This window comes from Oryza glaberrima, chromosome 4 (genome assembly GCF_000147395.1).
Source record: "Oryza glaberrima chromosome 4, OglaRS2, whole genome shotgun sequence".
Lineage (NCBI taxonomy): Eukaryota > Viridiplantae > Streptophyta > Magnoliopsida > Poales > Poaceae > Oryza > Oryza glaberrima.
Genome location: NC_068329.1, coordinates 12,832,031 through 12,857,099, shown reverse-complemented (window position 1 = coordinate 12,857,099; position 25,069 = coordinate 12,832,031). Strand labels below are relative to the sequence as shown.

Sequence of the window (25,069 nt, the reverse complement as noted above, 5' to 3'; positions counted from 1 at the left end):
TTCGACGCCCAGCAAGCAAGCAGCCATTAGCAGCCCGTTAGCAAGAAGGTCAGAAAAGCCCTTTACTGCGTCTTCCATGGACGCTCTTCAGACACCACCGAGCAATGCCGAAACATTCGGCAGCGTGGTAACGCGCAAGATCCAAGGCCGCAACAAGGAGCAGCTGTCGAAGCACCTCATGAAATTGTTCAAGAACAAGGACCCCTGGCCGAACAGCGCCAAGATGTGCAGCACAGAGTAATCCAAGTGATTACAAGGGCCGACCCACCGAATCAACTGTCAAAGCGGCAAAAGAAGCAGTTCAAGGGCCTCGCTTCGCGGTTTTGGTGGAGAAGCAGTTCAAGTACTAGGCCAAGCACAATTGGTGGTAGCCTTCGCACATGTGAAAACAAACGCGAAGAGCAAATACTATTCGACGTTGTCGACATCCCATACAAATATAATGCAATCTTCGGCCGCGCAACCTTGAACAAGTTTGAAGCCATCTCCACCACAATTATCTCAAGCTCAAGATGCCTGGCCCTACAGGGGTGATCGTGGTCAAGGGGCTTCAACCTTCAGCTTCATCAAAGGGAGATTTGGCCGCAATCAATAGCGTGGTGAACAATGTTGAGGCCGAACCGCATGACCGGGTGAAGCACGCGCCTGCCCCCACGGCAGGGTGATCAAGGTGCAAGTCGACGATGCTGATCCCACAAGATTTGTATCGCTGGGGGCGACATGGGCGAAAGAGAAGTCGAGAACATCCTGGAGGTGCTCAAGAAAAACATTGATATCTTCGCCTAGGGCCCGACGTAGTGGGAGGTGTTTCGACAGACCTCATCATGTATCACCTGGCGGTCAAGCCGGATGCCAAGCCAAGGAAAGAGAAGCTGCGCAAGATGTTTGCTGATCGCCAAGAAGCATAGAAAGCCGAAGTGCAAAAGCTGCTCAAGGCTGGGGTGATCCAGGAGATCGACCACCCCGAGTGGCTGGCGAACCCGGTACTGGTGCAGAAATCGAACGGCAAATGGCGCATGTGTGTCGATTTCACAGACCTCAACAAGGCGTGCCTGAAAGACGATTTCCTCTTGCCGCGGATTGACCAGCTCGTGGATTCGACAGCTGGCTGTGAACTCATGAGTTTTTTGGATGCGTACTCTGGCTACCACCAGATACACATGAATCCGGCCGACATCCCCAAGACAGCCTTCATCACACCATTCGGCACCTTTTGCCACCTCAGGATGCCTTCCGGCTTGAGGAACGCCGGGGAAACCTTCGTCAGGCTGGTGTACAAGGTACTTAACAAGCAGCTGGGGCGAAATGTGGAGGCTTATGTCGACGATATCGTCGTAAAAAGCCGCAAGGCTTTCGACCATGCGTTCGACTTACAGGAGACCTAAGACAACTTACGCGCGGCGGGTATGAAATTAAATCCTGAGAAATGTGTTTTTGGTGTTCGCGCGGGCAGGTTGTTGGGTTTTCTTGTTTCTAAAAGGGGTATCGAGGCGAACCCCGAGAAAATTGATGCCATTCAGCAAATGAGGCCTCTGTCGAGCGTACACGAAGTACAAAAGCTCGCGGGCCGAATTGCGGCGCTCAGTCGATTTCTCTCAAAGGCGGCCGAAAGAGGTTTGCCCTTCTTCAAGACCCTTCGGGGCGCGGGAAAGTTTAGCTAGACAACCGAATGCCAAGCAGCGTTCGACGAGCTGAAGCAATATCTGCAAAGCCCACCTGCCTTGGTCAGCCCAGCACCAGGAAGTGAACTACTACTCTATCTAGCAGCTTCGCCGGTGGCGGTCAGTGCGGTTCTTGTCCAAGAGAAAGAGTCAAGCCAGAAACCAGTGTATTTCGTCTCCGAAGCTTTGCAAGGGGCGAAGACAAGATACATTGAAATGGAAAAGCTCGCTTACGCCCTAGTGATGGCATCGCGCAAGCTTAAGCACTACTTTCAGGCCCACAAAGTCACCGTGCTATCGCAGTATCCTTTGGGCGAAGTGCTCCGGGGCAAGGAAATTACTAGCTGACTCAGCAAGTGGCCGGCGGAGTTATCTCCCTTCGACCTACGTTTTGTCGCCCGCACTGCTATCAAGTCCCAAGTCCTAGCTGACTTCGTGGCCGAATGGACACTGGCATTCGCCCTCGAACCCCAGCCCGTCGAACAACCATGGGTAATGCACTCTGACGGCTCGTGGTCGCACAAGGGGGCGGGCACCGCGGCAGTACTCACTTCGCCAGGGGGCGTGCCGATTCGGTATGCCACGAGGCTACAGTTTGACACGGCCAATAACACGGCAGAATACGAAGCTGTTCTTTTGGGTCTAAGAAAGACGAAAGCATTGGGGGTTCGGCGCTTGCTCATTCGAACAGACTCCAAGCTGGTGGCAAGCCATGTTGACAAATCCTTCGAGGCAAAAGAAGAAGGAATGAAAAGGTATCTGGAGGCTGTTCGATCTATGGAAAAGTGTTTCGCCGGCGTAACGGTCGAACACTTACCTAGAGGCCACAATGAGGAAGCAAATACCTTGGCGAAATCTGATGCCTGTGGAGGCCCGCATTCACCAAGCATCTTTTTTGAAGTCTTGTACGCACCAAGCGTGCCCACAGAAAGCCTGGACATCATGGCAATCGACCAGGTAGAACTGGGCGAAGATCCAGAGGACTGGCAAACTCCGTTCGTAAAGTACCTCAAGAATGGCTGGCTCCCAGAGGATGAAGTACAGATCAGAGCCACAAAGTACAAACTGGTCTCAGAGCAGCTGTATCGCTCCGCGTGCTCCAACCCCTACTTCGATGCATCTCCCTCGCCGAGGGTGAGGAAATGGTGAAAGAAATACATCAAGGGCTGTGCGGTGCACACCAGGCCGCAAGAACGGTTGCCTCCAAAGTATTTCGCCAGGGTGTTTATTGGCCCACCGTGCTGAAAGTTTGTGTCGAGCAAACTAAGAAGTGCGAAAGCTGTCAGCGGCATGGCTGAAGCCAAACTGCACCCCAATATGAGCTGCAGCCTATCGCACCAATCTGGCCTTTTGCCAGATGGGGGCTAGACATCATTGGCCCATTCCCTGTGGCGCGAAACGGATACAAGTTCGCAATTGTAGCTATCGAATACTTCTCCCGTTGGATCGAGGCTGAACCACTCGGCGCGATCACTTCGACAGCAGTACAAAAGTTCATATGGAAAAATATTATTTGCCATTTCGGAGTGCCAAAGGAGTTCATCACCGACAACGGCAAGCAATTCGATTCTGACAAGTTTAGAGAGATGTGCGAAGAGCTAAACCTGGAAATCAGGTTCGCTTCGGTCGCGCACCCACAGTCAAATGGGGCGGCCGAACGCACAAATGGTAAAATCCTTGAAGCGCTTAAGAAAAGGCTTGAGGGGGCAGCGAAGGGTAAGTGGCCGGATGAAATGTTATCTGTTCTATGGGCCCTTCGGACGACCCCCACAAGGCCAACCAAGTTCAGCCCGTTCATGCTTCTCTATGGCGACGAAGCAATGACCCCAACAGAGCTAGGGGCTAATTCACCAAGGGTATTGTTCTCTGGAGGCGAAGAGGGGCGCGAGGTGTCGCTCGAACTCCTGGAGGGGGTGAGAGTCGAAGCACTAGAACACATGCACAAATACGCCACAAGCACTTCGGCAAATTACAACAAGAAGGCTCGACCGACAGAGCTATTGCCTGGCCATCTCGTCCTAGAAAGAAGGGGAACCCGGTGGCCGTCGGGAAGCTTGAATCGAAGTGGGAAGGGCCGTACCTCATCAAGCACATGTCCAGGACAGGCTCCTTTCGCCTAGTGACGCTGGAAGGCGAAGAGTTCGACCATTCCTAGAATGCGGCTTCCCTTAAGCGTTTCTATGTGTAGAACGGGTGGCACCCAAATCGCCAACTTGTAAAAATGTACATACTACTGTGTAAGCCCTTCGGCACAAAAATGCAAAAAAAAAGAGGAAAATGAAAAAAGAAAAAAAACTGGACGTAGGGCTATTATCCACTCTGGAGGCATGAACCAGTATAAAATATTTGTGTTTTTCGCCTTTTTGTGTGAATGATAATTTGTGGAAAAAACCCCAAGGCAAATGCCTGATCAGTGAAAATGCCAGGGGGGCAAAACGAATCGGCCGAAGCATCGCTCGCCGAACGTTAAAACCGCAACAGCTTGTTTTGGGAAACAACTAACCGAACACCGTTACACTCGACCAGTATGAAAATACAAGTACACCTTTCAGCATAGAATACTACAGATCGAAAATGGAAGCCGAAAGCTGAAAAGTCAGCAGACCTATTTCGCTAATATACGCAAAGGGGCCGACGCGTTCCGACCTAACGAAAGCACGAAAAGTGACAATGCGGAAAATAGCGAAAAGGAAATGAAGCACATCTTTATTAACTTCGAAAAAGTAATCGAAGAATACAAGTCTTACAACATGATACAAGTAAAGAAAGCAACGGCTTTACAGCCTAGCTTACAGATAAATTACACCTTCGCCCCCACAACAATCCCCACTCCATAAGGAATGGTTTGGCGAATTGGGTTCGTCATCACTGCTAATATTATACACGACCCTAAGAGGGGAAGGGGACGAAACAAAGACCAGACTATAACGACGCTGGGAGATCGCCTCCTGACGATCGGTCTTCTGATGGTTCCGCCAAAAGCGAACCATGTCCTCCAGGCGCTCTGTACGAACACGGTTTTAGTCTTCCAGGGTTCGCCCAGGGTGCGCCCGCATCCAGCCGGCAACTTTCAAAACCTTGTAGTTGTTGCCGTTTATTATCATCTCACAATAAACATGCCGAAACGGACATCGCACCTTCGGCAAACCCTTCACTGCCACGAACTTCTCGTTCTTGCTTCACCAATTCCCAAAGGGGGGGACGAACGCACATTTTACGGCGAAGATCCTGCTAAGACAGTACAGGAAGGCAAATGGCAAAACACGAAGTCAAAACCAGGCCAAACACACTAAATGGGCAAAAGGAGTAAACCCTCTTTCGTATGAAGAATGATGGGTCATATATTTCATATATTAAAAAGGCCGTCTTTGGCTACAATACGAAAGGGGGAGGGCCATTGGCCAAATTTACATCGTTTGCCCTTCACGGCGAACGCCAAAAGAAAACCACAAAATCTAAAGAGCGGGCGGAGGACCTCACACCTCTAGGTGATCTCGGGCATCGCCTCCACCCTCTCTAGCCACTGCATCTTCACCTTTGCCTTCACCCTAGTCCGCCGCCTCGGCCTTCGCTAATTGTTCAAGAAGACGCTCCTTGGTAGTGGATCGGCCGTCCTTCTGCCAGAACTGTTTGCGCCAGGCACGAAGCGCGGGCGAAACGTCCTGAGCGCTGACCTCCCAGTCCCCCTTCGCAAAGTTAGGGAACTCGGTGACGTGCTCGCAACCGAACTATTGCAGAATGCCCAAGGTGAAGGCCACCGACACGCGCACACAACAATCACCGTACGCAGTGGCGTAGTCTGAGACCGCACCACCAGCCTACTGGATCCACTCCAAGAAGTCGAAGGCGGAGGCATCTTTGCCAGGGACTCCTCGCACCCTTGCCCCCATGTCGGAAAGGGCAAGGCGAAGTATTTGGCATGCCGTCTTCGTGGACTCGGTGGCTTTCACCATCTCCCGCGCGAACCGCTGCGACTCCTTCTCGACACTCGCCTCAGTTTTGCTGACCTCTAGGCGAAGAGCCTCCATCTTCGGCTCGGTGAGATTGTAATAATCAGTCAGAGCAGCAGAATGTGCTTGCTCCTTGTTGAGTTCAGCCTTGAGGTGCACAATCTCAGCCTTTGCCTCCCTCCCTTTCTCCAGCTCGGCTTGGAGTCGTTTGTTTTCAGCCTTCACCTCTTTGAGGGTGTTAGCGAGGCTCTCCATCTCCAAGCTCATGCGGCCCAGTTCGTCATCCTTGGCCCGAAGACGGTTCTTGAATCCGTCAAGATGGGCCCGCATGGTTCGCTCCATCGAACAATGAGCTGCAAGAATCTGGGTATAAAAATAGAGGGGGCGAAGAGGACGAACGTCAGTTATGAGATTGTTAAAAAAAAGAAGAGAAAGGAAAGAAAAACGAACAACATACCCAAACTGCCAAACTTGTGATGGCAGAACACCCTTTGTCGAACTCATTCAGTTTGGTGAACAAGCTCGGGTTGCCAGCTGGAGAGACAAGATTACTTACCCCCTCGACGAAGGGGATCAGCTCTGCCCGAGTTTCAAAATCACCAGGGGCGAAGTGGGGCGCCGTAAGAGAATACTCCGAGGCAGATGTTTCGACGGCCGCCAACTTCCCCTTTGGTATGACAAGCGGCCAAGCAACCGGCTGACGCACAGGGCTTCCGAAAACCCTAGCCGCAGCCTTGATGACCCGGTCAACGGAAGCCGAGGTCCCGGCGACAGCACTACCCACTGCTCTGCCAGCGTCGACTACGACAACAGGGGCAGTCGAAAGACTTAAACTTTGACCAGCGGGCGAAGTCGGGGTTTCATCCGAAGACTCGTCATCGCTAAAAACACGAGCGACATCGACGGGCCCTTTCTTTTTGGTAGCCTTCTTAACTGGACCCCCCTTCGCCGCCTTGGCCATTGCGATCGCCACCAACGCCTTCGCCCCTTCCAAATCCTTTCGACGAAGGGGGGAGCTATTCGACTCCACCCCGGTCTCGACATGCCTGGGACTCGGTGTTGGGGTGTAGCCAAGGGTCTCGGTGTGGTTCTCGACTGCCTTGTCCGCAGCCTTTTTGGCCGCAACTTCCGCCTCCCCTTTATCCTCCCCTTCCTCTTCGCCATTGTGCTCTTCGATGTTATCCTCGTCATCGGCGTCAGAGTCGGAAGAGGCGAGGGCCCTCCGCTTTCGAGGGGCCAACTTCACTTGCCCCCGCAGCCGCTTCCTGGACGGCCCCTCATCACCATCGGCCTTGAAGGGCTTCGTCCGGGGAGGAAGATCGCCATCATATACCCGGTTCGCCCGGCCGGTCGCCTGCCGCGTAAGCAGCTGGCTGTACTCAGTAATCGACACATCGCCGATCATCTTACGGGCTTCAGTGTTGGCCTGAGCAAGGGTCAACACTGCAGAAAGTCGAAAATCGGCACATCAAGCGTTGACAAAAAAGAGAATCACGAGTACGTAAGGGAAAAGCAGAAGCTCACTGTTCTCCCCCTCGGGCATGATGAGCTTCGGCAAGCCGTCAACTTCCCCGTCCTCATTCACTGCAACTTGCCACGATTGGGAGAGGGGGAAAATCCGAAGCATGCAAAACTCCTCCACCAGATCATGGCAGCTAAGCCGAGAGCAGACCTTGCGAAGCAAGGCGAACCGAGCCTCCATGGTGCCATCGACGGCAACCTTGGGCTTCCTGTTCGGTGAAATCGCCCTGCACCGCCAACGGAGGGCCTTCGCCACGTCGGAGCCAGCCTCAAAGGGGATAGAGTGGTAGAACCACTTCGCCATCCAATGGCGATCCCACTTCGACATGCCGGCGTTCACCGGCCATAGATTGGAGCGCTCGGAGCGAACATTAAAGTTCACGCTTCCGAACGCCGTTTTCTTCGTCCCGGCCGAGGTGACCACCGTCTTCGAGTTCACGGTGGCATGGAACACGGTGCTGAAAAGCTCGACGCTCGGTTCGAACCCGGCGGTCCGGCACGCCCAGTCGAAGATGGCGACTCGGACAAGTGCCGACGGGCTCAGCTGGGGAAGCTCCACCTGGAAAAGGCGAAGGATCTCCGGCAACAAAACGTTGCATGGGAACCGAAGCCCCGCCTCAAAAAACACGGTGAATACCACCGTCCGATTATCGTCGGGTTTCGGCACCACAGCCTTTCGCGGGGCGAAGGCCTGCCCCTCCACCAGTAGGCCGGCGCTGACAAGCTTCGCCAGCTAATCGTCATCCACGAGCGAAGCTCCCAGAAAGGCGGTGGTGTCGTCGTCGATTTGGCCGGGATCAGGGCCCGTCGCGGAAGAGGGGTTCGGCTTGCGAGGAGCCATGGTGAAAGGTGTCAGCGGTGGCAAAAAGGGAAAACGAGCGAAAGATCTAGAAAATCAAGGGGCGCCGTGAAAGGAAAGAACGAGAAAGAGAGAGCGCTCGCGGTGAAAATGACGAGAGTGCGGCGGTGAAAAAGGAAAAGGGGGGCAATATCTCACCCTTGCCCGGTGAAAAAGGAAAGAGAAAGCGCTCGGCCGAAGCTCCTATCTCACCCTTGCCTGTGAGGGGCTTGTTGGCGGTATGTCATGAGACCCTTCGACCAGACCTGCCAAAACCATGCAACCAGTGGGGTGCTCAAGCCCAAGACGTCGTCCGTCGGGGCGAAGTGCCCATGGCGAAGACTATCAAGCAAAGACGGCGAAGCGCGAAGGATCGCGCTGGTATCCCACAAGGTTGGAGGCATCTTGGGCGAAGACTGTATGGCGAAGACGGATGGCTTCGCCATAACAAGTTCAACTTCAAGGAGGCCCAAGAGGCCATCTCAGCCGATCAAGCCCGGGGGCCACTAGACCAGCGTTCGCCAGTCGGCCCACTAGAGGCCCATGTACCTCAATTACACTATATACCCATATAAATGTCCCTTTCATAACGGCAACCATATAAATTCCCCTGTAAAACCTAAACCCTAATAGGGGAACCTGTAATAGGGTTATAAATAGACCCAAGGGCCATGTAAGAGGGAGATCCGAAGAAAAATTCTCAATTTAATACACTTCACCGTTTTCCAACCACCGTTGAGTAACCACGCCTTTCGACGTAAGCGATTATCATTTCGACAACAATACTAATTAATAAATTTTAAATAATGTGCTATGGTTACATAATGAGCTTTTAAGATTGTACTAGTGGCTAATGATATAGTATATTTGCATGTTAGATTTTAGAAATTAGTGGGTATCAAATAGAAAGCGAAAGATTTGATGAGAACGTTACCAGTGACCGTTGAGTAGGCCATGGTATAGAAGCCATGCATATTTACATACTATCAATTATATATTACTACCTCCATCTCAAAATATAACAACTTTAATTTGGCTATGAATTTAGCTAAAAATGCTTATATTTTGAAAGAGAGTAGCTTCTCGCCTAAATATATGACGTGAGCATGGAGGGAGTATATTATTACTGAATTAATAATGCTTGTTAGACTGCCATCACACTGGGATATCCATTAGCATCCATCGATCGAGAACCAGTGGAACAGCACCACACATGCAAGCATGGACCTGTGCATATGTAGCAATCGTCCATTTTATGTATATGTACTGTTTGGCAGTTTGGCACCCACGACATTGACAGCCGCACCGCGGCCGGCTAGCAATAACTAGAGAGGGAGAGACAAAGCCGGCAGTACTAATGTTTACTACCAAATCTACTTTAGTTTACTCTAGCTAGCTAAGTTAGCTAATGACACTACTAATGTTAACCTACATATAATTGGCCTCCACGAATCGATGTACTGCAAGACTATCAGTAGGGTTAGTTACGATCACCGACAAATTAAGCTAACAACAATGAACGACAGCGGATGATGGTTACCGAACCTCGATCTCCTTTATTTCGATGTAGTGTTTGGCACTTTTTTATATACCCCAACGAACAATAATATGCATGCTTGTGCACACCAAATCGGAGAACATAAAGGTTGGCGCAAGGGGTCCACGCTAGAAAAATTAATTAATATCATCCGATTTTACTGTTTGTTTGTTAATTACCATGCGATGCCTTGGCTGGTTAGCCAGGCTACTCATCAATTGCCTCTGCAGTACATGTGTAGGCCCCACAAGAAACCATATGGGAGAAAGCCGGCAGGTGATCAACGTGAACGCGATTTTTTTTTTTTGCCATAATAGCATGTCCAACAGATACCTAAAATCTATCTTTTCTAATATGTTTTTAGGTGTAATTATATTTTTATCTCTAACATATATCTTAAATTAACTTCTAATAATAAAAAGAGACCCACCTGTAACTACCAATAGATATAGAAACAAAAATCGCTCCACCCATCCCCTCCACAAACACGATCTCTCTCCACGTATCGACCTCTCCTTTTGTCGTGTATAAACTGAGAGCGAGAGTGTCTCTCAACTTATGGAGAGTGAGAAGGAGGATAATAGGATTTTAATTTTTGGATACATCTCTAGGGGAATTGTTGGAGCAATTTTTTTTTGGAAAAGAAATCTCAATTTTAGAATTGGGTTTCATTTAGGGGCCGGTAATGTTGGTCATAGTCAATTGGGTTAATAGCTAGATCCATTTCAGGAGGCCAAATTATCTGAAATAGCTGTATTGTTTGTTTGAGTATAGTTGGCTAATTTGAGGGCTAGTTAAATATATACGTGCAGTGATATATCGGTCATGTGTGATATATAATTACTCGATCATGGATGATAGTGCAGCTATCATACCCATAATATTTTTTAATCATAGTAAATCTAGATGTTCTGATAGCTAGCGTCCAGGTTTGGACACCATGCATTGCAAACAGAGTCCACAGGATTCACAATAACGTCCAATATTGGTGTGCGCCCAACAATCCAACGTACAGCCGTGGGGCCCGGATGTGCTCGATCGACCGCCAGCTCGCAGATGACGCGAACTTCTCCCGCTGACAGTTGGTTGAGGTGCCAATATTTTCCTGGTCGTCGCAGGCCAAACCGCCGCCGCTGTGTGCCTTAGTATATACCCGAGTCGCCAATTTCGCAACAAGGGAGTGAAACTGTGCAATTAAGATTGGTGAGGCTGAGGCCACCGCATGCATGCAGTCCGCCATGAAGTCATAGACGTCAGTGTTGCCCATCCAACAGAACTTAGTTTTCACCTCATGCGTCCTATCGAGGGGGGACGAGTGGCTGCTTGACAATATCCCAAGGGTGAAATATAATGCGGCGTGCGAGGACATCACTATCGCCGGCTCAGGATGTCCCAAGCTAGGGTTTCGCCTGCAAACCTCCACACCCATCCCTGGCATCGCCACCTTAGAACTCCGCGGCTTGCTCAACCTTTGCCTACTCGAACCTCTGCCGCACTAGCGCCCCACCACCATCCAGCCCAGACTCGATCCCTCTTATGGCCACGCCGCCTCCCGCTTGCTGATGGTGTAGCTGGCCCTTACCATCTGCCTCTCCTGCTGTCGACGCAACGTGACGAGGCCGCTTGCTGCGCCCAGCTATGCCGACCTCTGATTGTCGTAGACACGCCGGCACCAAGTGCATCGGCCCCCCTATCATCGCCCATGCCATCATCCACGTCTTCCGCCAACCGCATCGTGGATTGCTCTCGTGCTTTCTGCCACACTGTGCCTTCTCCCGCTACTACGGCATGCGCGCCTCTCCTTCTCCGCCACAGTCCGCACTGGCCCACCATCCGTGGCTGCGCCACCCCGTGCCTCCTTCGCATGAGCGCACTTCTCCCAGGTTGCCCTGTAGGAGACTCCTCCGCCTTCTGCACTGGGTCATCGGCTCCTCCCGATCTGGCTGCGGGGAGGCCGAATCCGCCTCTAGCAGCACCAGATCCATCATGCCCTCGTCCTCCTGCCAGATCTGGCTCCGTTGGTGTCATCCCCTCCTGATTTGGTGCTAGGGAGGTGGGCTTGATCGGCCTCCGGCAGCGGTGGAACTTGCCACCGATGTTCCTCTGCCCCTCTGCGCAGTTCCCATTGACTCCCCAACCATCGTGTTTTTGAGCGAAGTGAGAGGCCCAGTTTTACCGGTGGCTGCTCGGGCGGTGGTGAGAGGAGGGGGGTGACGTCGGGCCCTGTGACATCGTGGCCCGTGTCTCCTTGGAGCATAGCAACGTGGGAGCTGTTGTCGTATATGCGGGAAGAGAAATGGGAGGGAGAGCAAGTTAATTCCGAGTGGTCGAGTTTATAGATATATACTACTATCTCCATATTTTAATGCAAGACGCCGTTGACTTTTTGTCCAACGTTTGACCATTTGTCTTATTCAAAAAATTTACGTAATTATCATTTATTTTATTGTGACTTGATTCATCATCAAATGTTCTTTAAGCATGACATAAATATTTTCATATTTTCACAAAAAATTGAATAAAATGATTGGTCAAACGTTGGTAAAAAAACCAACGGCATCATACACTAAAATATGGAGGGAGTATATTATACTGCATGAGTTTTAGTCATGCATTTTCTGTTGGCGCAAGCAATTATATGATTTTGACAATAAACTTAAGCAGGGTGTATTATGCAAGTACGTAGCTAGGCCTAGGAGCACATGCAATTAGCGGTCCCGGCCTGCCTCGCTACGATCTACCTAAGTTAGTTTAGCTCCTGCCTACTGGCCACGGCACGGCCAATAAATAGGGGATCCATGCATGTCCATCTCAATCTCGTCTCGCTCAGCTCGCCCAGAAGCATGGCTCCAAACGCCATGCGCAAGGTCAAGAAAGTTTTATTGGTAGTTACCATGATTACCTCTATCATACTCGGTGAGTATCCTCTGCAGGCGGCTGCCGGCCGATTTTCTGCATGCCATCCTCCACCAGGAGCAGGACGTCTACCACCACCAGTCCCTGGTGGCACCGGAGTCGGAGGAAAATCAAAACCGGAGTTCGATTTGCCGGATGTATGCTCCGTTGGATTTCCGTGCTCCGCCTCTGAGCCGGAGCCGGAGGCGAACCACACCACATTCTCCTGCGAGCTGGAGAACCAGATGAGGGACACTATCTGGTTTCAATGTGATGGAGATTTATTCTACTTCTCGGTGGGTAGTGGCCAGAGCGTCCGCCGCCTCTACAACGACCACGAACTGGGGCCAGGTAACAAGGTGTCCTGCGCCTGGGCTTTCCAGGAAAACTACAAGAGCAGCGTCCCGGCATGGGACGGCAACTGGCCGGAGGCTTCCTCCTGCCGGGTCGGCGGCGCAGACGGCCAGTGCCGCCTTCTCTTCGAGAACCGCGAGGTTGCTCTGCTCGCTGGCACCGGCGGCCGCCGCGTGCTCGGGGGCTTGCTGCTGAAGAACTGCACTACCCCAACCCCATGGTACGCGTGGCTGTTCCCCTGGACCGATCCCTGCACCACGTACCTCGACAACACCACCCGCCCGTACGTCGGCAACATACAGCCCTCGTGGGCGGCAGCCGTCTTCAACATGGATAACTGATCGACGCGACACCGGTACCTCCCACCCACTTCGCGCAGGCTGGTGACAAATAATCTCTCTCTCTCTCTCTCTCTCTGGTTATATATATATATATATATATCATCATGGACATGGAATGATGAGTGCTGTGCTACAAACTCTACATACATATAGCTGCTCATCATCTCAACCCCTCATCATTCCGTATATATGTGTGTAATGAATAAAACGACGATCGACTCTTGTGGTTCAATTCGATCGTCTCAGTGCCTTAACTATAATCTCTCTCTCTCTCTCTCTCTCCCTCTGTATGTAGCCTTAATTTGGTTTGTTCATCATGTCTCTTAATTTGCATGCTGTCGCCATGTTAGGCTCTCAACGACTTGCCAGAATTTTATGACTTACTCCACCTCACGGCTTTCCGTATAACTAACATACTACATCTAGATTGTGAGAACATAATATGGTTGAATACGGTTTCAAAAGATGAGTAATGACGAACAGCGTACTCCTGCAAGCAACGTGAAGCTAGCTAAACTAATAGGAGAATTATATCGTATAAGTATTAAAATATTTACAGTTGTAATCAGTTTTAAAATTGTAGCGTAATTTTTCCTGTACGCTAGCTACTAGCATCGAAGGTCCTCTGTAATATATATAAATTTAATCTCTCTAGCTCCTATGTTTTTTCATTACGGAAGAAGCCATCATCAGATGATTAGTAACCATGCATGCTTCAGGTGATTAATACATACCCTGAACCGTTACACCTCATTGGAATAACGAGCGACGATCAAATTATCTTTCACAATTTTACAATGATGACCGATTGAAAAGGGGCCGTTGATATAACGGCTCACAAAGTGCCATTTCCCTGCTTCCAATATATGTCTGTCAGTTCGCATGTATTATTCATCACAACTGAAACAACTACGATGCCTAAGCTGCTGCTCAGCCTGCTGAAAGCTTGCCGAACTGCCAAATAAGATGGGTTATGGGATTCGGTGCTAATTTTTGCCAAAGTGTACTCTCCCCCCAACACTCCCATGTACTGCAGAGCGAGTTCTGAAAAATTCTGATGCAGCGCAGCAGCAGATTTCAGCTTGGGGGCTCCTTTTTTGCTGTGATCATTTTAGCTCCACTGGTTCCATTTTGAGAAAAAAAAAATCTTCAGTTTCCGGTAGCAAGAACGATGTTTTTGGCAATTCCTTATATGCCCCTGAAAGTTTGCTCTATCCCTTCCATGCCCTTGAATTTTGTCACATCCCTTGTATACTTCTGAGATTTCGTCTTGATCCCGTTTATACCCATACCATTAGTTGACCATTATCTCTGTTCCAAAATAGCCATGTTGCCCTTTTTATAGTCATGTGATCACTTCAAAAGGCTAAATAAAGCTTAATATGAACTTTTTAAAATTTGTATAGAAAACCAAAAGATAGTTGAGCCTAAATTTCAAAACCAATATTTATTTTTTGAAATATTTTTAATAGATTTTCAAACAAGCTTTAACAAAATCAAAATTAATGAAACTCATATAAAAGTTTCACCGAACATTTAGAAATTAAAACTATACTTAACTTGAATTTAAATATAAATAAGAATGTTTTATTAAATTTGATCTAAATTATTAAAAATTTAAATTTAACTTTTCAAACTTTGAGGTCAAATAAACACATTCTTTTTGTTGTTTACTAATAAAATATTTTCAACTCAAAAATTATGTTGGTGAAAAAGCTAGCGCATAGGTACTCTAAGTAGGGGCAATATAGTTATTTTGAAAACAATTTAACGGTCAACTGATGATCAACTAACGGTATGGGCATGGAGGGGATCAGAATAAAAACTCGGATGCATATAGGAGGGGATCAGAATGAAAACTCGGATGCATATAAGAGATACGTCAAAACTCAAGGGCACATAAGGGATGGAGCGAAATTTCAGGGGCATGCAAGGAATTTTCGCATGTAAAAATGTAAAATGTTATCTAAACGGTTGGAATATCCTTGGGTAGATTTGTATTCTCTCCATTCAACAAGTATAAGATTATCATATCACTGGCTTTTGCAGATGTCATTCAGAGAGAATTAAATTTCAAATTATCTGTTCATTCAATTTTTTTTCAAAAATATTTAGGATGCAAAACTTTTAAAAAATATACCGCTGGACGATATCACACGATGAAAGTGTGAGACCGCGCGGTCTTGGAGAAAGGAAGAGCGAGACCGACCTGTGTCGCGGAAACAGACAGCGACACCGTCGCAACGCTCCATTGATTAGTGACGTAATTAACTATAGTGATTAGTAATTAATTAATAATTAACTAATCGCTAATCGTGATAATTAATCACTAATTAATCATTTTGAAATCCGGTATTGCTGATTGGTTCAGCGAGACAGTTTGGTCTCGCTCTTTCATTCCGCGAGACCGTGCGGTCTCGCACTTTCCCCGTATGACACTGCCCGCGACGCACGCAGCGGTTATGCGAGATCGATGATATATTTCTACAAAAATATTTAAATCACAAATATTTTAGTAAAAAAATTGAATCAAGTGACAGATGTTATGTCACTGGCAAACAATCATTTAGATATATGTATGCCTACGGTCCCGTTCTTCTCTCACTAGCACAGATCCTATCATCTGTGACGGGCTCAATTATGCTTGGACTACTTGGGCCGTCAGAACGAAGTCATCTCAATCGGACCTAACTTTGCACCGCTGTAGATGCACTCACTTTAGGCCCAAGTACATATAGCCCGTCACCGATGACACTCATATGTGACGAGCAAAGATTTAGGCCCGATTGACATAACCATGCATATTTCAATCGGGCCCAGACATCGAGCCCGTCAGAGATGAGGGTCATCGGTGACGGACTCCAAATATGGCCCGATTGAAATGACTTTAAAGCCCGTCACGGATGACTCATATCGGAATCGGGCTTTTGTTGATGCCTGTTAGAGATAACTTTTATTTAGGTTATTTTTCTATATAACTTTTTTTAATAGTTTGAGTTTGAATTTGAAACTATGACAACTTCAAACAACATTTTTAAATACTAAATGATTTCAAATGAAAAAATTATCAACAACAAAGTTGTATAACATACCAATATTTACAAGTTTTATTTTTATTTGGTTATTTTTTCTATATAACATTTTTTCGAACAGTTTGACTTTGAATTTGAAAATATGACAACTTCAAAACAACATTTTTAAATACTAAATGATTTGAACTAAAAAAGTCATCAACAAAAAAGTTGTATAACTCAACAAGATCTATAACTTTTATTTTGGTCATTTTTCTATATAAAATTTTTTTGAACAGTTTGAATTTGAATTTGAAAATATGACAACTTCAAACGACATTTTCAAATACTAAATGATTTCAACTGAAAAAGTCATCAACAACAAAGTTGTATAACTCATCAATATCTATAACTTTAATTTTGTTCATTTTTCTATACAACATTTTTTAAAATAGTTTGAATTTGAATTTGAATTTGAAAATATGACAACTTCAAACAATATTTTCAAATGCTAAATGATTTCAACTGAAAAAGTCATCAACAACAAAGTTGTAAAACTCATCAAGATCTACAACTTTTATTTTGGTCATTTCTTCATCTAACAAAGTGTTAGTAACATTGTTCACAAAAATTACAAATCTGTGTTATAGTTTATAAATCTAGATGAGAGATATGTGAATTTTGTGAATAATATTACTATTACTTTGTCGGATGAAGAAATGACCAAAATAAAAGTTATAGATCTTAATGATCTATACAACTTTGTTATTGATGACTTTTTCAGTTGAAATCATTTAGTATTTGAAAATGTTGTTTGAAGTAATCATATTTTCAAATTCAAATTCAAACTGTTTAAAGAAATGTTGTATAGAAAAATGAACAAAATAAAAGTTACAGATATTGATGAGTTATACAACTTTGTTGTTGATGACTTTTTCAATTGAAATCATTTAATTTTTGAAAATGTTGTTTGAAGTAATCATATTTTCAAATTCAAATTCAAACTGTTTAAAAAAATGTTGTATAGAAAAATGAACAAAATAAAAGATATAGATATTAATGAGTTATACAACTTTGTTGTTGATGACTTTTTCAGTTGAAATCATTTAGTATTTGAAAAATGTTGTTTGAAATTGTCATATTTTTAAATTCAAATTCAAACTGTTCAAAAAATTGTTATATAGAAAAAAGATCAAAGTAAAAGTTATAGATCTTGATGAGTTATACGACTTTATTGTTGACAATTTTTCTGTTTGAAATCATTTACTACCTGAAAAAATATTTGAGTTTCTAATATTTTAAAATACAAATTTTATATAGTTCAATCAAACCCGGATGGAGAAATGACCAAAATAAAAGTGGTAGATCTCAATGAGTTCTACAACTTTGTTTTTGATAGCTTTTTTATATGAGTTCATTTAGTATCATAAAATTCAATTCGAAATTTATTTTTTCCTAGAAGTCTGATTTGCTTCCTACTCATGATAATACTTGCTAAATATATATTTGATCCAATTAACTCGGATTTGCTGGTGAAATATGTGATCAAAATGGAAGTTATGTGAATGTGGTTGTGTTAATGTGAATGAATGTATATGAATAGGGGATGCTTGGGTGTGACATCATGGACAGGGCTTAATAGGATTAATAGAATGCTCATACCAACAAATTACGATTTCTTTCTCCGAAGCCAATCTTCAAAGAACTATGACGTTAAGCGTGCTTGGCCTAGAGCAGTTTCGGGATGGGTGACTGACCGGGAAGGCACATGACTAGAGCAATTTCGGAATGGGTAACCGACCGAGAAGGCACATAAGTGAGGGCAAAAGCATGAGGCTAACCAAAAATTTACAAAATTTATTTATTTGTGGATTATACTCATATGTGACTAAGCCCGTTAGAGTTGAGAGTCATCCGTGATGGGCTATAATCTAGGCCCATTAGAGATAAGAGTCATCCATTAGTGATATTTTCTCACATCACTAACCTTTGCTTAGTGACGGGGACCTGCCCGTTAGAGATAACCAATCCCGTTCTAGTGTCTCCAACATTTCAAACTGCTAAACGGTGCGTTTTGTGCGAAAACTTTCTATATGAAAGTTGCTCTAAAATACCATATTAATCTATTTTTCAAGTTTGTAATAATTAAAACTTAATCAATCATACGTTAATACCACCTCGTTTTATGTAAAAAACTTAATCTCCATCTTCATCTTCATTTTCTCTTAGGAGAAAAGAACACCGAGTAGTATCATTTGTAGATGCATCATTAGTTTGAAAAAAGAAGCTGCGAATGATATAACTTGTTGAATGGAGATATCTCAGATATGCATATCATTTAGTAAATGTCATTATGGACTATGTGAATGAAGACACATTTTTTTTGCGAAAAATGTCAATGATATCAGACCACATGCTCCCCCCGGATGCTCTCGCTAATGAAATGAGAGATATATTTGAGCACCTCTATTCTCATGTGATCAGCACTCCCATGGAATCAATGCAAACTTTGAAAACATCTCTCCAGTTCAACCTCTACCCACACGTAGGATTGCCACAAAAATTACAAATATCATCCCATAGACTAGAAAAATGGCTGACAACCGTCTAAACATTTCTTGATGACAGCAGCCTGAAGAACTGTGTGCAATAGGATCAACCATTATAAGGCATTGAGGGGCAGCTGTGGCTTTCACCATCCTCTGCAAAAATGTGGAAAGCAAGAGGATTTTAGAGGGACGTGAGTATATAGAGACCGCACTCTATATTGTCCTAACTAGAGACTCATCTCACACTTGGTTGCCTACTAGTACACTAAATGATACATGTTTTTTTTCTTCTTATAGATTTTTCTTTAAAATTATTTATCCGATTTATAATCCGATTACACCATTGTGTTCGTTGCATTTAAATATTTACAACAAGATCTTACATGACTATATTTTGATAAAAGAAATATCTATGTTGTAAATTACTTTTATTATATATGTAAGTTACTTTTATCATATATATAAATTACTTTTCTATTTGATTAAATTACTTATTATACATTTATAATGTTGTGAGTTGTTTATTTTATTATCATTTTTTGTCAATTCCATATTTTGTGCTGATTAAATTTAATTTCTAGATAGACTCATGTTTTTACCTCCATAACGAATCTACTTTTAATGTCATGATAAAGTTACTTCCTTTTTGTCTTAAGTTATATGTAAATTACTTCTAAGCTTTACTGAAATTACTTTTATATATCTAAGAAGTAATTTAGTGAAATCTAAAAGTAATTTAGATATATTATAAAAGTAATTTGTATTTTTTCATCAAAATATAATCATGTGAGATCTTATTATAAAGATTTAATTCTTACAAACATAACCATGTAATCGGATCGTAGAACGGATGAGTAGTTTAAGAGAAAATTTTATTTGAAACATAGGTGATAGGAATATATTTTCTACTTGATGAGGACTAGTACCAGCTAAGGTATCCAGATAGGGTCTCTCGTTAACACTAAAACGAGAGGCCTCTTAATTTAGATTTTTGCCATTTTAGAGGTCAGCGGTCTTTGTATTGAAATCAAAATCAAATGATCATAAATTTATAATCGAACTCACATGCCTATATGGAACTTAGTTATATATTGAAGATATATTAAAGGAGATGAATCTGCCAGCCACAACCCAAATGATATTTGCAAAAAAAAAAGTCATTTCCGAATGATATGTCGGAAAAAAAATCATTTCCAAATTGATGTTATTCCACATGATATCTACCAAAATGAAATAGTGACGCTATAGTGCTTTCTACTTACAGTATTTTACTATAAGTAGAATTAATCTCGACCCTTTATTTTAAAAGGGAGATTAGTAATCTCTTAATACAGATTAGGAGTAATTTTAGCATGGGATATTTCTCTGTCTCGATCACTCGTATCAGGTCCGATCGCGTTATCGCTACTCCCGGCAGGCGGCGGCGCTGCCAGCGTTGATTGAAGGGGAAAATCGCTTCCTCTGCTTGCACACATCGGGGGGTGTCCCTCGATGCGAAGGAAGCGGACGCGGTGACCGCGGCCGGCATGCCCTACCAGCGCCTCGCCGCGTGCGCGCACCCTATACATGTCCGTCATCTCCAAGCTCCACGAGAAGGACCACTCTTCCGCGGTGCACGATGCCTTGATTTGTGTGGCTCTCTGCATGGAATTTGGGGCTCTTTCTTTCACATTCTGCCTACTGAAATCTGTACTTGCCAGCCAACCAGCAATGGTTGATTTTTTTTTCTGGTGCTTTGTTGTACAGCCACAAACCTATGTTATTTTGGACAGATGTGCTAGCCAAGCTTCTGAAACTTTTTAGGAAATTGTATGAGTAGGTTTGGCTCAAAAAGCACTTGCTTTCCTGATAGCATTATAATTTAGGACACCAAAGTTGTGTTCAGTGAAATGGCATGAATAAGATTGGTGATTTCTTACAGTGACTTGGTACCTACTAACTGACTCTGAATATGATGCATTCAGAGCAACTGATCATCTTCCTCAGTTGAGATGCTGAACCCAACACAACCAAACTGAAGTACAGAACACTGCATCAGCTGAAAAAGCTACTTGTGATGAAGTGATGAACATGAAGTCTAAAAACACAGATCAGTTGAACAGGCCGGCCATCGACGATCGCATCAGCTACTGACTTCGGCGATGCTGTGCAGCGACGGGCGCCATTGACGATGCCTAGAATGTGTTGCCGACCCGCACTGTGCCTGTGCCGCGCCGCTCGGCCCGCGCTGGCGGTGGAGGCGGCGGCCGCTTCTCCTCGGCGACGCGGAGGGTGACGAGCGCGACGTAGTGGCCCGGTTAGCGCAAGGAGAGGGTGAGTTAGACACTGATAAATTACAATAATACCCCTACGCAAATTATTATCCTTGGACGAATATACCCCTTTACATTTCTACTACTAACTCTGGTAGAAGTAGAACTAAATCTTAACCCTACAATTAAATATGATCAATGGCTCAGATTACTTTCTACTCCAAGTAGAAAGCACCGGAGCGGCACTCAATGAGAATGAGATATCATAAGGCATGTAAGTAAATTTCAAAATCAATGTCCTATGTGATCGGTATATGTCTCCAGTGCATCGCATCAGAGACAGAACAAACAGGTTTTAATTAATGACTAGTTAGGTGTGCCCGTGCGTTGCAATGGGAAAAATCACACCGGATGAAATCATGTTAAATAATCATTGAATGTAATTCCGTGGTAAGAAAACGTTAATAATGCAAATATTAATATGATATACATCCATGTCAATACATATTGCTTTTCATACTTTGTCGAGATAATGTTACACAAAACAACTACAATAAGTATTTGCATAGTGTCAGTGCAAATAATGTTATGCAAAGTCATAGACTACATCACAAGGGGATCCAAGCTAGCTACTCAGGTCTGCAAGAACCACCAGAAAGTTCAAACATCCACCCTGACACGGGGGATCCTATTCAGCACATAGCTCATCCACACCACACACAATTACATACGTGGACAAAACAAAAGTGCACCAAGGACACAAGCTGCGGTTTGCAATTCAGAACAGAACAAAACAATCTCACATAAGGTTCAACAAATATTACATGAAGGTTCAACAATTGTTGTTTCTTCAATAAAAGCATCATCGTTTGGGTGCTGTTTTCTGAAAGTATCCACAAAGTGATTGCTAGGAGGGTCTGTTTCAAATGATTCTCTCTTCAATTGAGAAACCAGTACATTTGGATTTTGCCTGAAAAATGCTTCAGAATGAGGACCTGTGTACTAATATAGGAAATCCTGAAACAACCTAAGCACTCTGTTCCCGAATGATTTAATAGTAATATATTAGAATATTTGGTGTTCACTTAATAACAGTATGTTAGCAATTTTAATATTCTATAATGGGTAACTGAAAAGGTAAGTTCAAGATTATGTTTTGATGCCAAGATTATCTACTTCTCCCATTAAACATGGGTCCATGTACCTAACTGATTGGCAAAGCATGCAACAATCGCTATTGGAATATTTACAAGCAATACACAAATATACACACTTATCTAAACTTCTCATTAGTTGTTACTGCTGCAAGTATGGAACCAAGAAGTTCAAACTGATTTATTTTCCATAATACAAAAGAAATGCCAAAGGAAAATATGTCATGATGAGGTAATTGCATCTCATTTATAACTTTTCACCCCCATGCATCCTGAGGTTATCCTGGGTCTTATTACTATTTAACATATAACAACTAACCGATAATTATAATTTGACCATGCACACTTATGCCGGAAAAAAATAGAACACTAACATGCAGAAAATTTACGAGGCAATTCCACAAATACCTTGTGAGTAACCGAGCATTCTGCAGTATGCTTATCTTCCTCAAAATAATTTCCTTCACTCTTGCCGAATGGGTTGACCACACTGTCTCTTCATCATCACAAGCCCTAGAAGATCAAATTTTCTGTCTTGGCAAATTCAACTGATAAATACCTTACTCGTCTAGTCGGTAGTCCAAAAAAAAAATCATGTTCCGTCATGGAAACCTATGTAAAACTATGGATTATTGACTCCACTTAAGAATTACCAATACATACTTATGCAAGTACCTTGAAAAGAGATATACAAAACACCTTGAGGAAAAGGATACATAGGAAATTTCCTATAGAAGTAGAATAACACACAGTTTTGAATAGAAAAAAATATAAGAATATGATGTCTTAAATTCTGAAAAGGAGGTGGGGAAATTTAGTAGTAAAACACAGTACTGGTTCATGGTTTATCTGCATGATGGAGTAGAAAGTAACTATAGTGCACTACTCCTGGTTCTGATTAAGTCTGATATGCTGCAGTAGGAGACTTTCACTCCTGGTAATAACCGTCCTCCCCATGTATTTTAGAACATTGTGCCCATGCACACCTATTTGCTCTAAGATTCATCAGGATAAAATGAAGATCACCTTAGCTTGATCCTGATGTACGCAAGGGCCAGGTGCTTCTCCATAGCGGAACAAATGAATTATTATTGCTGAAACGAATAACAGTGAAAATTAGCCAAAGAAAATGATTATCTGCCATTCTGGAATATCAAGAGGTTTCCACAAAAGCATTCACTAGTCAATGTCAGCCACCAGGTTAGATCAAGCAGAGTTAGGGCACAGGATTAGTTCTCTGCGCTAGCATCCTGCATCCAAAAGTTCATATTCTAAATTCCTTGTGTACTGGTGTTTTGATTAAATTCTGAAGTAAATGCCATCTGAATCCCAAGATAAGAAATAACTTAAGAATCAAAATCAGAAGTTCTTTATATAAAGTTGAGTACTCAAATCGTTATGTAAAATCGAGTAATTAAACATATCCCATGCACATATCATTGTGATAACCTATGCGGCGTGCAAGAGCTCAGTTCGTATGTCCTACATCATAAGAAAATATGCCACTTCAGTCTTTCACCAGGGAAACACCAGTGAGTGGACGACTATGAGCAGATGGACAACGAATGGACCCAAAGCAGAATAGTTGAATAAATTGGCTAGACTATAGTACACAGCAGAACAATTGAATAAATTGGGCAGATAACTGAATAAATTGGCTAGAGTACCAAATGTGAAACATAAATGTCTTTTTCTTTTTTGTAAGTGACAAAACCAAATTGGGGAAACACAATGCTATTGTGATTCAATTAAACTGATTACTCCAAATAAATTACAAGAACAACATCTATGTAGCTTATTAATTTGCTTAGGATTACAAATGACAAGGGATTGAAGGGTCTGTGATTCAGATTAATCTTATTTATCCATAGCAGGGGCAGATCCAACTTGGACTTTGGGGGGGGGGGGGGGGGGCGGCGAGGGAAACAATTAAACTAACCTAAGAGAAGAGCATCATCCAGATCTCTAAGAGAAGCTATGGTTAACGCAGTAAAATTCCAGCCAAAAATGGGTGGGACATAGAGAGATGAATGATGTGGATGCTCACCAGGGATGCAGTAGGACGACGGCGCCCCTCCCATCCCTGCTCTGCTTGCTAGATGGGAATCGGAGCGGAGTAGTAGGCAACGGCAGCGGTGGCGTTCGTGGCGGGGAGGAGGAGGACTAGGAGTCAGCCCGACGGTGGATATGGAGCTGACTCAGCGGCGGGGGCGTTGGCGGCGGTTGCGGGTGAGCGGAGGATTCGGTATTGGTGGCGGGTTGGACGGAGTAGGCGTTGGTGGCGGGTGATGGGGAGGACGACGATGCGGCGGGTGGCGGCGGTGGACAGTACGGCGCGACCGGCGTTGGGGGCAGTGGAGGAGAGGATCTGACGACGACGACGTCGCCGGTGAAGGGGACTCGGTGACGGTGGCCACTGCAGATCGATCGTAGGGCGGAGAGTGGAGATTGGCAAGTTGAAGGATGGCACAACGGGTGATGGGGAGGAGAAGGACGATCAGGCGGTGGGGAGGAGGATGGCGCAGCGGAGATGGTCGAGGGCGGCGCGGGGCGGCGAGGAGGCATCGGTGGTCGAGGGCGGCGAGGAGGCAGCGGCGGTCGAGGGCGGCGTGGGCGTCGGCGGTCGAGGGTGGTCGAGGGCGGCGAGGAGGCGGCGGCAGTCGAGGGTGCGCGGGGCGATGGCGGTCGAGGGCGGCGAGGAGGCGGCGCGGTTGAGGGACGCGAGACGCGCGGTGCGGGGCGTGGGTCGCGGGGCGCGTGGCTTTTTTCGTTGCGGACGAGCATGTACCTTTTTTATTTTTGTCACTCCAAACATGTCGATGTTACGTTTCTAGGTTGGATTGGATCGCGTGTCTGCTTTGATTTCACCGTCACCAATCCGAATTTATTAAGTAGTAGTGTAAGATATGTCCTTGCTTAAATAAAATTTGGTGAACAATAAAAAAATGAAAAAAAAGTAGAAAAATTTGATTTCAAAGAATAAAAGAAATGTCTCTCGAGTAAAAG

The 25,069-nt window shown here is 44.9% G+C and overlaps 1 protein-coding gene and 1 long non-coding RNA gene across 2 annotated transcripts; one reads left to right on the top strand and one right to left on the bottom strand.

Moving 5' to 3' along the window:
• The first annotated feature begins 12,336 nt into the window (after nucleotides 1-12,336).
• On the top strand, nucleotides 12,337-13,351 carry LOC127771709 (uncharacterized). Its single transcript, XM_052297637.1, has one exon. The coding sequence runs from the start codon at nucleotides 12,351-12,353 to the stop codon at nucleotides 13,095-13,097; it is 747 nt and encodes a 248-aa protein (XP_052153597.1). The 5' UTR covers nucleotides 12,337-12,350; the 3' UTR covers nucleotides 13,098-13,351.
• Nucleotides 13,352-20,480: 7,129 nt separating this feature from the next.
• LOC127769299 (uncharacterized) lies at nucleotides 20,481-24,191 on the bottom strand. The gene is made up of 3 exons (XR_008016753.1): nucleotides 24,111-24,191; nucleotides 22,472-23,157; nucleotides 20,481-21,879 (listed from the first exon to the last, which is right to left on the bottom strand). It is a non-coding gene; the product is annotated as an uncharacterized LOC127769299 (long non-coding RNA).
• Nucleotides 24,192-25,069: the final 878 nt, after the last annotated feature.

Coding starts and splice junctions, on each gene's coding strand:
- LOC127771709 (XM_052297637.1), top strand. CDS start 12,351: ATGGCTCCAAACGCCATGCGCAAGGTCAAGAAAGTTTTATTGGTAGTT.